General features: G+C 43.6%; 1 protein-coding gene across 2 annotated transcripts; it reads right to left on the bottom strand.

The window, feature by feature from the left end:
* Window positions 1-2605: 2605 nt before the first annotated feature.
* On the bottom strand, window positions 2606-12093 carry IFT20 (intraflagellar transport 20). 2 transcript variants are annotated; one of them, XM_083353002.1, is made up of 5 exons: window positions 11708-12093; window positions 10372-10585; window positions 9506-9591; window positions 4956-5140; window positions 2606-3166 (listed from the first exon to the last, which is right to left on the bottom strand). In XM_083353002.1, exons 2-4 carry the CDS (start codon window positions 10496-10498, stop codon window positions 5000-5002), a joined length of 354 nt encoding a protein of 117 aa, XP_083209128.1. In that variant the 5' UTR covers window positions 10499-10585; window positions 11708-12093; the 3' UTR covers window positions 2606-3166; window positions 4956-4999. The 2 variants fall into 2 exon arrangements, with proteins under 2 accessions (XP_083209128.1, XP_083209127.1); XM_083353001.1 differs by having other exon boundaries at window positions 5037-5140; window positions 11708-12082.

Here is a 12093-nt window from a genome sequence, read left to right as displayed (position 1 = left end):
TACTTAGTTATCAAATGCTTATGGCTCCCCATCTCCCAGCAAGTGACTCTGGATGATGAACAATAAAAGCAAGAATTAAAACATTTTACAAATCCATTAAAATAAGCATAAAACAAGAGCAGAAGCGGGAAGATGTTACGTATAACAAAGCTAGCTTGCTGGCTTTGAATTAGTTTGAGAATTTAATGGGGAATGAAGGAATTCTTTTACTGTATTGAACAACAATAAACCGTGTGCAACCTTATTCATCTAAAGTCCTGTGCTGGAGGGCAGGACAAGAAGTAACTAGAATTAAGAAAAAATTTCCTGACAGGAAGAATAATTAATCAGTGGAACAGCTTATCTCCAGACGTTGTGGGTGCTCCATCAGAAGAGTTTGGACAGCCATATGTCTGGAATGGCATAGGTTTTCCTGCTTGAGCAGGGGGTTGGACTAGAAGACCTCCAAGATCCCTTCCAACTCTGTTATATTGTTACGGATCCTGAAATATTTCTCCTGCTCTACTCTCCTGCTCGTAGGTCTCCTGGTGGTCTCCCATCCAATTACTAATCAAGATCTACAGAGCTTTGCTTTTGGAAATCAGAAGAGGTCAGCTAGACGTTCCTCCAAGGGAATTCGCTAATGTAAATTTCTCTACAACCCCCACCCCAATTTCAAACCTTAACTTCATCAAAGCTTTAATGTAGCTTAATATGGGATGAGGCAGAAAGGAGTAGAATAGAATAGAATAGAATAGAATAGAATAGAATAGAATAGAATAGAATAGAATAGAATAGAATAGAATAGAATAGAATAGAATAGAATAGAATAGAATAGAATAGAAGCTGGAAGGGACCTTGGAGGTCTTCTAGTCCAGCCCCCTGCTCAGGCGGGAGGACCTATAGTATACAGCTCTATTCTACTCATATGGAAATCAGTTTTTCCCACCTGACTGCAAAAGCTTATTACTTGCACTTCAACCAATTTAATTTGGAATGCCGCAACCTAGTTATTATATTTGCTAATATAAATTCCACCACCACCACCATCCCGCCCAATTTCAAACAGTAACTACTAGGTCAGGGGTAGGCAACCTTGGCTCTTTTATGACTCGTGGACTTCAACTCCCAGAATTCCTGAGCCAGCCATACTGAGGGGAAAGGGAGAGGTTTCCATGCTTAGCCATGCTGGCTCAGGAATTCTGGGAGTTGAAGTCCACGAGTCATAAAAGAGCCAAGGTTGCCTACCCCTGTACTAGGTCAAAGCTGTACTGTAGCTTAATATGGCATGAGAAAGGACCTACAAATCCCTTCAGTGCAATATATGAGAATCTGATAGTGTTTAAAGGAAATCCTGTAGCACAGACATGTCAAACACAAGGCCCGGGGGCCAGATCCGGCCCGTGAAGTGGTTTCATGTGGCCTGCGAAGCCATCTTGGAAACAGTGAGGAGAATGGCCCCCACTGCCTTGGCCCTGGCCCAGAGACCCTCCTTCTGCCAGAGACCCTCAGATCTGTCCCACTCCTGCCCGGCCCCCCATAGGCACCCTTGATGCAAACCATGTAGGCCTGGCCATGCCCACCCAGTAGGCCATACACTCTACCCACGCCCACCCAGTAGGCCATACGTACTGTAGCCATGCCCACCCAGTAGGCCACGCCCACCCCAGCCACACCCACCCGGCCCCTTGAGGGCAACCACAATGCTGATGCGGCCCTCAATGAAATTGAGTTTGACACCCCTGCAGTGTATCAGAAGAGACGACAAGTTAGTTCTGCCTTTAGGCACAAAACCACCTGGGTCTTCTGGGTCAGTCCTTCCCTCTCAAAAAAGGAAAGGACAATCATTTCTGGGGGGGAAAAAATGGGTCTCCAGGCAACACTCGGAGGGAGGATGGACTTGAAGGGTATGCAATCCTGTCCCAGCCTCCCAATTCTGAATCGGCCTCCCACCCAGATGTGCATGCAGAAAAAACAGGGCTTCGGCTACAGGTAGTCCTTCGCTTATGACAACTGAGCCCAAAATTTATGTTGCTGAAATATTTGTTAAAGTGAGTTTTCGCCCCATTTTATGACCTTTCTTGTTAAGTGAATCGTTGCAGGTACAAGTTAGTAACATGGGGCTTCCCCAATAACTTTGCTCGTCAGGAGGTCACAAAAGCTGACTGCATGACCTCTGGACAGTGCAAAGTGTCATAAATGTGAGTCGGTGGCCAAGCATCCGGATTTTGATCCCGCGACCAAGGGGGGACGCCGCAGCAGCTGTGTGAAAAACGGTCATAGGTCACTTTTTCCAGTGCCGTTGTAACTTTGAACGGCCGCTAAATGAACTGTTGTAAGTCGAGGACCACCTGAACATGCCATCTTGACTTTTTGGCCACACCCCCCACGGATGGAAGATTAAAAGGCTGATTCAGATGCCTCCCTCTTTCTCCTCCCTCTCCTGTTCCTCCTCTCTCACTGCTTCTGTTTCATCAATTTCTGACGTGCTTTCTTCTCTCTATCCAGCACCAGTCTGATGTAAGTGCAGTAGTGAAACAATAATAATAATAATAATAATAATAATAATAAATAATAATAATAATAATAATAATAATAATAATAATAATAATAATAATAATAATAATAATAATAATAATAGTTTAATCTCTATACCGCCCTTCTCCCGAAGGACTCAGGGCGGTATACAGGGCAATAGGATATGCAGAATTTCCAAGGGTAGTTAATTGCTCCTGGAAAGCATGCTCTTTTTTATTTTCTTAAAAAGTGGGGAAGGGGCACAAGCCCAGTGAGAAATACAGTTTAGTGATTGAAACTCTCATTACAAAACAGCTGCTTAAAAAAAAATTGCTCCTTCCTTTTCCTCCTTTGGAAGCGTATCCAATCACAAAACATCTTCCCTGGGAACCCTGCAAACCGCGGTTCCCATCGTCCCCAACTACAGGACAGGCTGCTTGGGGACAATGAAAACTCTCCGGCTTGGACAGGGGATCTTGCAAGGTGTATCCTCAGTTGACGCTTCCACAACCTGTTCAGGTTGCCTGCTCTGGAACAACAGGAATGGGTCAAGTTCTCTTGGTCTGTTGGTTGCCATCAGTTCTTGGTCTACTTCTGGAAGATAAACTGATCAATGAATTCATTCTGGTCCGCTTCTATTTTGCAGAGTGTTTGATACTCAACTCGGTATCTGAGGATCAAGGAAAGCAAAGCGTGAGCTGGCTGGGCTGAAGACAACTTGAAGAATGAACAATTGGGGAAGATTTTTCGGCTGGGAAGAAGAGTCAGGACAGGAAGAAAAGCTGATGGCTTCTATGTGTTTGTATCAGAACACTTTAGGGCAGGGGTAGGCAACCTTGGCTCTTTTATGACTCGTGGACTTCAACTCCCAGAATTCCTGAGCCAGCCATGCTGAGGGGAAAGGGAGAGGTTTTCAAGCTGAGCCATGCTGGCTCAGGAATTCTGGGAGTTGAAGTCCACGAGTCATAAAAGAGCCAAGGTTGCCTACCCCTGCTTTAGGGAGTAAAAACTCCTCCAGCATTCTTTTGAATTCTTTGGCAGCTGTTTTGTGACAACTGGCTCCAAGAACATGGAGGAGAACCCTCTCTGATGAATGCAGGGGATGGCCAATCAGGCTGCACTGGGCAGATGAGGGAGGGAGGGAGGAAGAAAAGTGTCCTAGGAGTATTTGGAAGGCCGTGCAATTAATTGTCCCTTTGCGGGAAAAAGGAGGCTGTGCTATTTGGCATTTGGTGTACATTTATATTCAAGCACTTTAGAAAGCTCCAAAGATAACTGGGATACTAATAGAATATATGTAGCTCAGGGTTGAACTACGGAACCCTTGGTGCACTCTATTTATATATAGTACGGTAGCTTGTCCTGCCAGCATAGGTGGGAGTGTGATTTTTTTCTTCCTTGTTAGCTTTTTGATTACAGTATTGTTTTCTGCTTATTTGTCTGGTGTTAATCCCTGCTTATCTGGAGGTTGGCAGCTGGGGCGGATGCATTCTGGTCTTTTAGTTTCCTTTTTAGGTTTTTTTTATTGTCTCTTTTGAACGGTGTGTAAATGTAGCTTATCTCTAAGTGTCTACTGAGGGCTGAACAGGGTGCAAACCCCACACTCATTAACACTGGCGTTACCTAGTTGGGTCATGAAACATCTGCAAGCAAACAGCCAAGCTCAGAGAGCACCAAGAATTCTGTAATAGTGATTAACTAGCCTCAGTGTGGTCTCCCCACTCAAGGGCTAAATAACCTGCTCCTCCCCAAATGCAAATCTATGATGCACTCCTGCTTTCTCCCACCTGGCAAGCAAAGTGTCCACAGGGAGAAGATCAAAAGAGTCAAGATAGTGACCACATCCATGTAAGCAACTCTTCTCCCCCATTTCCGCAATTCAGGTGAAAGAGGGGAACCGAAGCTATCACAATAATGCAATTAAGCAAGCCACTTTCTCTAACTTGGAGCCCTAGCAGGTTAGGAAAAGCTTCTGCCAGAATTCCCAGAGCTGTGGTTGAAATGGAGAACGTCAGCCCAAGGGAAGGATTTAAAACGTCACCTCATCTTCTCTATATTAGCCTTTCCCATCAGGGCCCATTTGATCCTCCTGGGGTTTACTTGGAAGCAAACACCACTCAGCAGAAGGGGAACACACAGCATCCATCCTTTGCAGAAGTATCTTTTGTGACTGCTCCACTCCAATAGGAAAAAAAAAATTAAGTAGAGGAGAATCTAGGATAGCTTTTCTCAACCTCAGCAACTTTAAAAGAGTGGACTTCAACTCCCAGAATTCCTCAGCTAAGGTTGATCAACACTAATATAGGATAAGAAATCTCGTGATACGGCACCAAACAGGGGAGCAAGACTGCCAAAATCTTGTATGATTTCAGATCACTGGGGTGGGTGGGAAGGTTGGGAACAGAAGGAAAATATCCCTCCCTGACAATAAGGATCAGAAGTTTTAAAGGACAGCAGACCTTTTGAAGCTTCAGCTTTTGTGGCCAGAAAAACGAGGGCCAGCTCAGCACCTATTTGCAAATTCCTTTGTCCATTCTAACCTTTCCAGCTGTGTCTTCTTCTCGGCGATTAATGCCTGGAGTTGTTGCTGTTGCGCCTCTCTTTGCTTTGCTATGGATTTCAGTAAGTTACGGGCCCCAATTGCCTGCAAAAGGAAAAGTCTTTATTTTATTTTATTTTAAAAGTAAGTATTTTTGTTTTAAATAGAGCTAAATAATTAGGGCTGCTTCACCTCTAAAGACATCTGTGGATCATCCATTGGTAAGCATCTACAGCAGGGGTGGGCCAGATGCTTTAAATTGTAAGCCGCCCTGAGTCTTCGGAGAAGGGCGGGATATAAATGGGATTAAAAAAAAAAGATGCATCATAGCAAAACCGGGCCCACCCCATTGCCGGCAATGACAATAAAAAGTAGTGATACATCGCGACGCGTCACGTTGTGAGTTTGAGACCCCTGATCTACAGTATATATAGTACAGTATAGACCTCCTTTAAATGAACTGAGCAGAGAGAAAGAGTTGATATGCCATGCCCACATGACACAATGACAATACCTGTCTAGGCCAGTTTTACTCAATCTTAGCCACTTTAAGATGTGTGGGCTTCAATTCCCAGAATTCCTCAGCCAGCAGGTGAAATAAAATAAGGAAAACTTCATGTTGGGGGTTTCTTGTCTCCCTTCTAAGTGGGTGGACACTATTTTAGCATATATTTGAGTGGTAGTTATACATTATGTGACCACCAGGAGGCAGTGTGCTGTTTTTATCCTTATTGGGCTTCATCTTCCTCCTGATGGGTCAAATAATGTCTACCAATCACTGATAAGCAATGACACTGTACTATGGATGTGCTCCAACTGAATACCACCTTTAACTGACAATTTTTAATTACAGGTAGTCCTCCTTTAGTGACACAATTAGGATGGGCAACTCCATCGTTAAGTGAAATGGCCACTAAATGGGAAATCATGTGACTGCAACTGTGCTTTCCTTTTTCTCACTTGCCGGTAATTTAGAATGCTCACTCTGGCACTGGGGTAATTAGAAAGAAGGGAATTAATGTTTTGTACTTAATTCATTGAAGAGGAAGGGATTACAAGAGAGTAATCAGGCACACAATAGGGAATACACATCGAAAGCAATGTGGTGGTGCCAGAAACTGTGAGCATGCTATGCAAACAGCCCAGAATATTCCCTATTATGTACTATTTTTAATCCATTTCTCTCCAATCTACTCACTCTGCAAGGGGGTGGGAGAAAGGAAAAACAATAGATTAGGTACAGGACACAGTGGGCAAACTGTAATGGTGATTAAGTGACTGAGAGATGCTATACTGCTCGTCAGTGCTTTTTTTGTAAAAGAAAAAGGTGCCGGAACTCACACATGTCATACAACCCATCTTGCCTACCCTACAAGGTTCCATCCAAAAAAGGTGCCGGAACTCCGTTCTGAGCGTTCTATGACAAAAAAAGCCCTGCTGCTCATACACACAAGCGATAATTCTATCTTTTTTAGCACCATTGTAAACAGGGCAATTATTAAGGGAGGATTACCTATACACAATGGCAAAGGACACAGAATACTTCTTGCCCTCTTTAATTTTTACAACTGATTACATTAAAAAGTAAAACCCTTTTTAAAAAAACAGCAGACACCTTGTTGATCAATTAATCTCCCAGAGCTATTTTTGAGAAGTAATCCCATTTAGTTCGCAGGGACAAAGGGGGTTACTTCTTGATAATGCTGTAATTTGAGAACATAATTGTACTTTGGAATATATCCTTTTTAATATGGGTTATTCTTATTTTAAAAAACCATATAATTCCAGTCCTTAATCATAATTACCACTTTTTTAAAGCAAACAACAGGCTCCCTTTTTTTAAAAAAAAGTATGTTTTTAGTTTTAGAATGTTGCTCTTCTAAAGGAGGGCTACACAAACAGAAAGAGATCAAACTTGTTTTTAAAAATCTGATACACCAGTTTAAAACATAGAATTCATCAAAGGAGTGTTAAAGTAATTAATTAAAATATATTTATGTTTCCTGTTTCTATGCAGGTAGGACATCAAGGCAGCTTATAAGACTAAAGGGGAAATAAAAAACTAAAGACCTTTTTAAACTCCTAAATCTGAAGCAGGAAGGCTACACCAGGACTGTCCAATCTTGGGAACTTTAAGATCTCTGGACTTCAACTCCCAGAACTCTGCATGCTGCTGTCTGGGGAATTCTGGGAATTGAAGTCCACACATCTTAAAGTTCCCAAGATTGGTAAACACTGGTTTAAGGCAAATTAGCTGCAACAGATCACAATAATAATAATAATAATAAACCTTTATTGTCAAAGTACAACATGTGTACATTGAGATTAGCTGAGCCCCCCCCCCCATGCTCTATCCCCCCAACACACAGTGACAACAAACCCTCCATCCCACCACACCATGTGAACCAACTACACCACATACCGGCCTCCCAAGTCAATTCTGCATAAGATTATGTCTCATTTAAAAGCCTAATAGCCCACGGATAAAAGCTATTTTTCAGCCTGTTGGTACGGCTGGCTATATTCCTATATCTCCTAGGAGAGTAAAGAGATACCGTCCAGGGTGTGAGTCATATTGAGAGAAATTGAAGTTAGGCAATCTCCATTATAGTATCAACACACCAGTTGTCATATAGTAACAATCCCTGCCTACATACTGCCGCAGTTGTTAATCACTACAGTTGTTAAATGAATCATGTGGTTGTTAAGCAAATTGGGAATCCAAGAGTCATTAAGCAAATCCAGCTCTCCCCACTGACACTGCTCGTCAGATGCTGGCTGGGAAGTCGTGAATGGCAATTACTGGTATATGACCCCGGCACGCTTTGGCATAAAATTAAGCACAATTCACTTAATAATCATTGCAACCATTGTAAATACATGTGCCTGAATTTTGATCATATAACCATGGGGATACTGTGACAGTTGTTAAGTGTGAGGACGGGTTGCAAGGTTACTTTTCTCAATGCTATATTATAAATTTGAACAATCACTAACCAAATAGTTGTAAATCAAGGACTACCTCTATCTGGTTTTTCTCCAGGATCCAAAGACAGTGTACTAAGCACACACTCCTTCAATTTTCATCTCTCACACCAGCATCCCTGTGAGGTAGGCTGGCTAGAGAGAGACTGACTCAACAGGAGCTTCTGGAGCTGGGGGAGAGGGACCAAAATCAGGTCCTTCTTATCCTAAGTCACGGGTGTCAAATTCGCTGCATCACGTGATGTGTCACAACATATTGCGACTTTTTTCACATTGCCGGAGCTGGGGTGGGCACGGCCTCTGCATGATGCAACTGGCCTGTGGGTCAGCAGTTTGACACCCCTGTCCTAAGTCAAACTACAACTCTTATACCACATCTGGAAGCAGCTATCTTGCTAGCAGTGCTTATTTTAAAAAATGGGAAAAAGTAACAATAATAGAGTTGGAAGGGACTTTTGAGGACTTCTAGTCCAACCCCCTGCTCAGGCAGGAAACCTTATACCATTTCAGACAAATGGCTGTTCAGTCTCTTCTTAAAAACTTCCACTGTTGGAGCATTCACCGATTCTGGAGGCAGGTTGTTCCACTGATTAATTGTTCTGTCAGGAAGTTTCTCCTCAGTTCTAGGTTGCTTCTCTCTTTGATTAGTTTCCATCTGTTGCTTTTTGTCCTGCCTTTGGGCGCTTTGGAGAATAGCTTGACTCCCACTTCTTTGGGGCAGCCCCTGAGATATTGGAACACTGTTATCATGTCTCCCCTTGTCCTTCTCTTCATTAAACTAGACATACCCAATTCCAGCAACCGTTCCTTATATCTTTTAGCCTCCAGTCCCCTGATCATCTCTGTTGCTCTTCTCTGCACTCTATTGTGGTGACCAAAACTGGATGTAGTATTCCAAGTGTGGCCTTACCAAGGCATTGTAAAGTGGTATTAATACTTCACGTGATCTTAATTCTATCCCTCTGTTAATGCAGCTTAGCACTGTGTTGGCTTTTTTGGCAGCTGCACCACACGGCTGGCTCATATTTCAGTGATTGTCTACTAGGACTCTGAGATCCCTCTCACCGTTATTGTTCAAAATTGTAATTGTTCAAAAGTCCTGAAAAACCATGATAGGTGCCTGGAGGTTTCAAAGCACACTCATAAAATGTATTCTTCAACCTCTTCCCATAGAATCCTGCCAGCCACCGCTGCCTACCATTATTCCACAAGTATCAGACAGACAGGCTGTAAGCTGGTCCCTCTGATTTACAATCTGGCAGGTTCTCATTTTTAATTGTATTCCCCCATAATATTTTTTAAAGTTAGGCCAAGGCAGAGGCTCAGTTGAGTCCAAAGATATTTAGAATGTCTGCCCACGGATGAGAACACTTTCATTCAAAACATTTTCACCTCTTTCTAATCAAAGACTTTTTTCCTGAAGATTGAGGGAGAACGTCCTTCAAATCAGATGTAGGGAAATATTCCTTTATAATGTTCCTTTACCTTAATCTTCTCATTTTCTGTGGCTTTTGCTAGCTGATCTACAAGTTCAATGAGGTTGCCCACTATTTTTTTAAATTCTGCAATTTCTGTAAAGGAAGAAATCAGTAAAAAAAAAAGTTTACATCCAAGCTCATAAGACAAGGGAGCATAGAGTTAACATGGCAATTTCTATTATAATTTTTAGAGCGCTGAGTAATAATCACTCTTGTTTGGAATCACTTTAGAGAAAAGTGCCTCTGACAATTTGCTCATCCAGTCAAAGAAGGACTTTTAGAAAGACATAAATCTCCACCAGTGCAGACGCAAATATATTCTCCTGCACACAGGCCTACACATCCAAGCAGAAACATACAGTTGTCAAAAACAGTCGCTCTGCCTAAGAGGAAACCCTTTAACTTGCTTTTGGAGATCAAGATTAAGATAACTCTCATTTTTGCAGGGCCCACAGGTCACAACAATCTGAACCCCTATCCCTGCCCATAGAAGAATCATCCTCTTCTCAAATTGGGAAACAAATGTCTGATGGGCAGGCTGCTAGGACTTGCAGAAGTGAGAGCTGAAAGACAGAAAGGGCCTGTTAGCAGTTGGTGGGAACATATTCAATCCTAGTCCCAAATCCAAATGGCTATGACATTCTCAGGTCCCAGAGGTCTTCTTCTCTGTCCTGGTCTAAATGAGTCATTTCTGCATGGATCAGGCAGAAAGAAAACTAAAACATGTGGCCAGTTTCGGCATCTTCCAGATGGGCTAAGTTACAAGTCACTCCACAACTATCCCTTGCTAACCACATCTGTGTGAACCAGGCCTCCCAACGTCATGCTGCTATGGAGAGACAGCTCTCCCTGCAATCAGCCAAGACGACTTACTGTCTACAAATAGTCTGCATTCCTCTTTCAGCTCTGTGGTTTGTTGGGCCACCTCTGGATCCAAAACCCTCAGTTTGTTCAGCTCATCAAAGTGGAGACCCGCCTCTCCTAGGATGTCTTTGGCCATTACGAACTCTTTGCGAGTGGCTGGAGAAAAGAATCAGGTTCGAGAAACATCAAGGCCTGGCTCCAGAGAGGAGGAAAGAGCAGATCTCTGAAAATCAAGACATGAGGATATTTTAGGAGTTCTTCCATATTTTGTAAGAATAAGTAAGAAACCTTCCTGGAAATAAAGAAACAAGCAATACCTCCCAACTCCCTTTTAATCCCCTTTTTTTTGAAATAACTGTTCATAATATTTACTAATGTAGATGATTATTCATAAGAATACTTTTCTTTTGCAACCTAGCAAGTGCCATTTTTCTGGGTTTTCTCAATAAGTCTGGCCACAAAGCTTATTCTAGAGTAAATGTGCTCAAGACTGCGGCTTGATTTGTGAGGATTGTGATCCTACACAACCGGCAACGAACAAAGTGATGTTGTGATCTATCACCTTATGCCTCTAAATTGTGGCAGGTCCGACAGATGTTTAATGCTGAGAAAACCACAAGCTGGACCACTAAGGAATATATTGCGAGACAGTTTTTTTTCCCCTGGGCTTAAACCCCCTTTTGTTGGGAGGATTGAGGCAAGGGGATACCCCAAACTGGTAAATTTTTAAATCTTTATTTATTGTGATGAAGGGGGATCGCTATTCCCTGGGGGTGGGTGGGTGTTCCACAGTGTTTCACTATTCATATCCGCAATTTTTCATAAACTGGAGAAGACAATATGGAAAACTCTTAAAAACGGAGTTTCCTTCATCCCATCAGAGCAGGGGTCTTCAAACTTGGCCCTTTTATGACTTGTGGACTTCAATTCCCACAATTCCTCAGCCAGGCACGCTGGCTGAGGAATTCTGGGAGTTGAAGTCCACAAGTCTTCCCACCATAAAAGGGCCAAGTTTGAAGACCTCTGCATCAGAGAGATGGGGGAAAACGGGGCTCTCGTTCCGGAAACACCAGTGCTTCCAGCTTCCCCACCCCACCAACCTGATGCCCTCCAGATGTGAGACCCACAATTCCTAGCCAATTACACCTTGCCCAAAACAATTCTTTGTTTCCAGGAGCCACCCGACGTCATTCTCTACTATCGCTCCCTTGCAGCTGGCATCTAATGGCTGCTCCTGCATCGGGAGGTTCCATAACTAGGACATACAAGTAAGCAGCCTCCACCACCCCCTCCTCCTTTTCTTTCCCACCTTTCCCCCCCCCCCCTTGAAGCCCTCCCTACTTACCTGCAGGGACCCCACAAGTTTCCCCGCTGCCCCAAGCTCGCCGCCCCCTTCAGCTGCCACGGCGACAGAAGAAACAGCAACAGCCGCCGCTAGCGCCGCCTCTGCCCCGCCCACACGGCATATCCCATGCGCTCGTAGTAGGAGGGAAGGAGAGGGCCGGCTTCGCTTGGCATTCTGGGAACCGTAGTTCGGTGGGAAGAATCCAAAGCGTAGGAAACGGTAGGGGTCGCAAGGAAGCGGAGAGGGCACGAGAGGGACGATGTCGGAGAAGGGCTTTCGATCTACGACCGCAAAGATCCCAGGCAGAACTCATTTGTTTATCTATTCGATTTCTACAGCCTCCCATCTCAGCCAAATGACTCTGGGTGGCTAGCAGTGGTATAAGA

This window comes from Vipera ursinii (assembly GCF_947247035.1).
Source record: "Vipera ursinii genome assembly, chromosome: 1".
Taxonomy (NCBI): domain Eukaryota; kingdom Metazoa; phylum Chordata; class Lepidosauria; order Squamata; family Viperidae; genus Vipera; species Vipera ursinii.
This window is presented reverse-complemented; position numbering and strand designations above follow the sequence as displayed.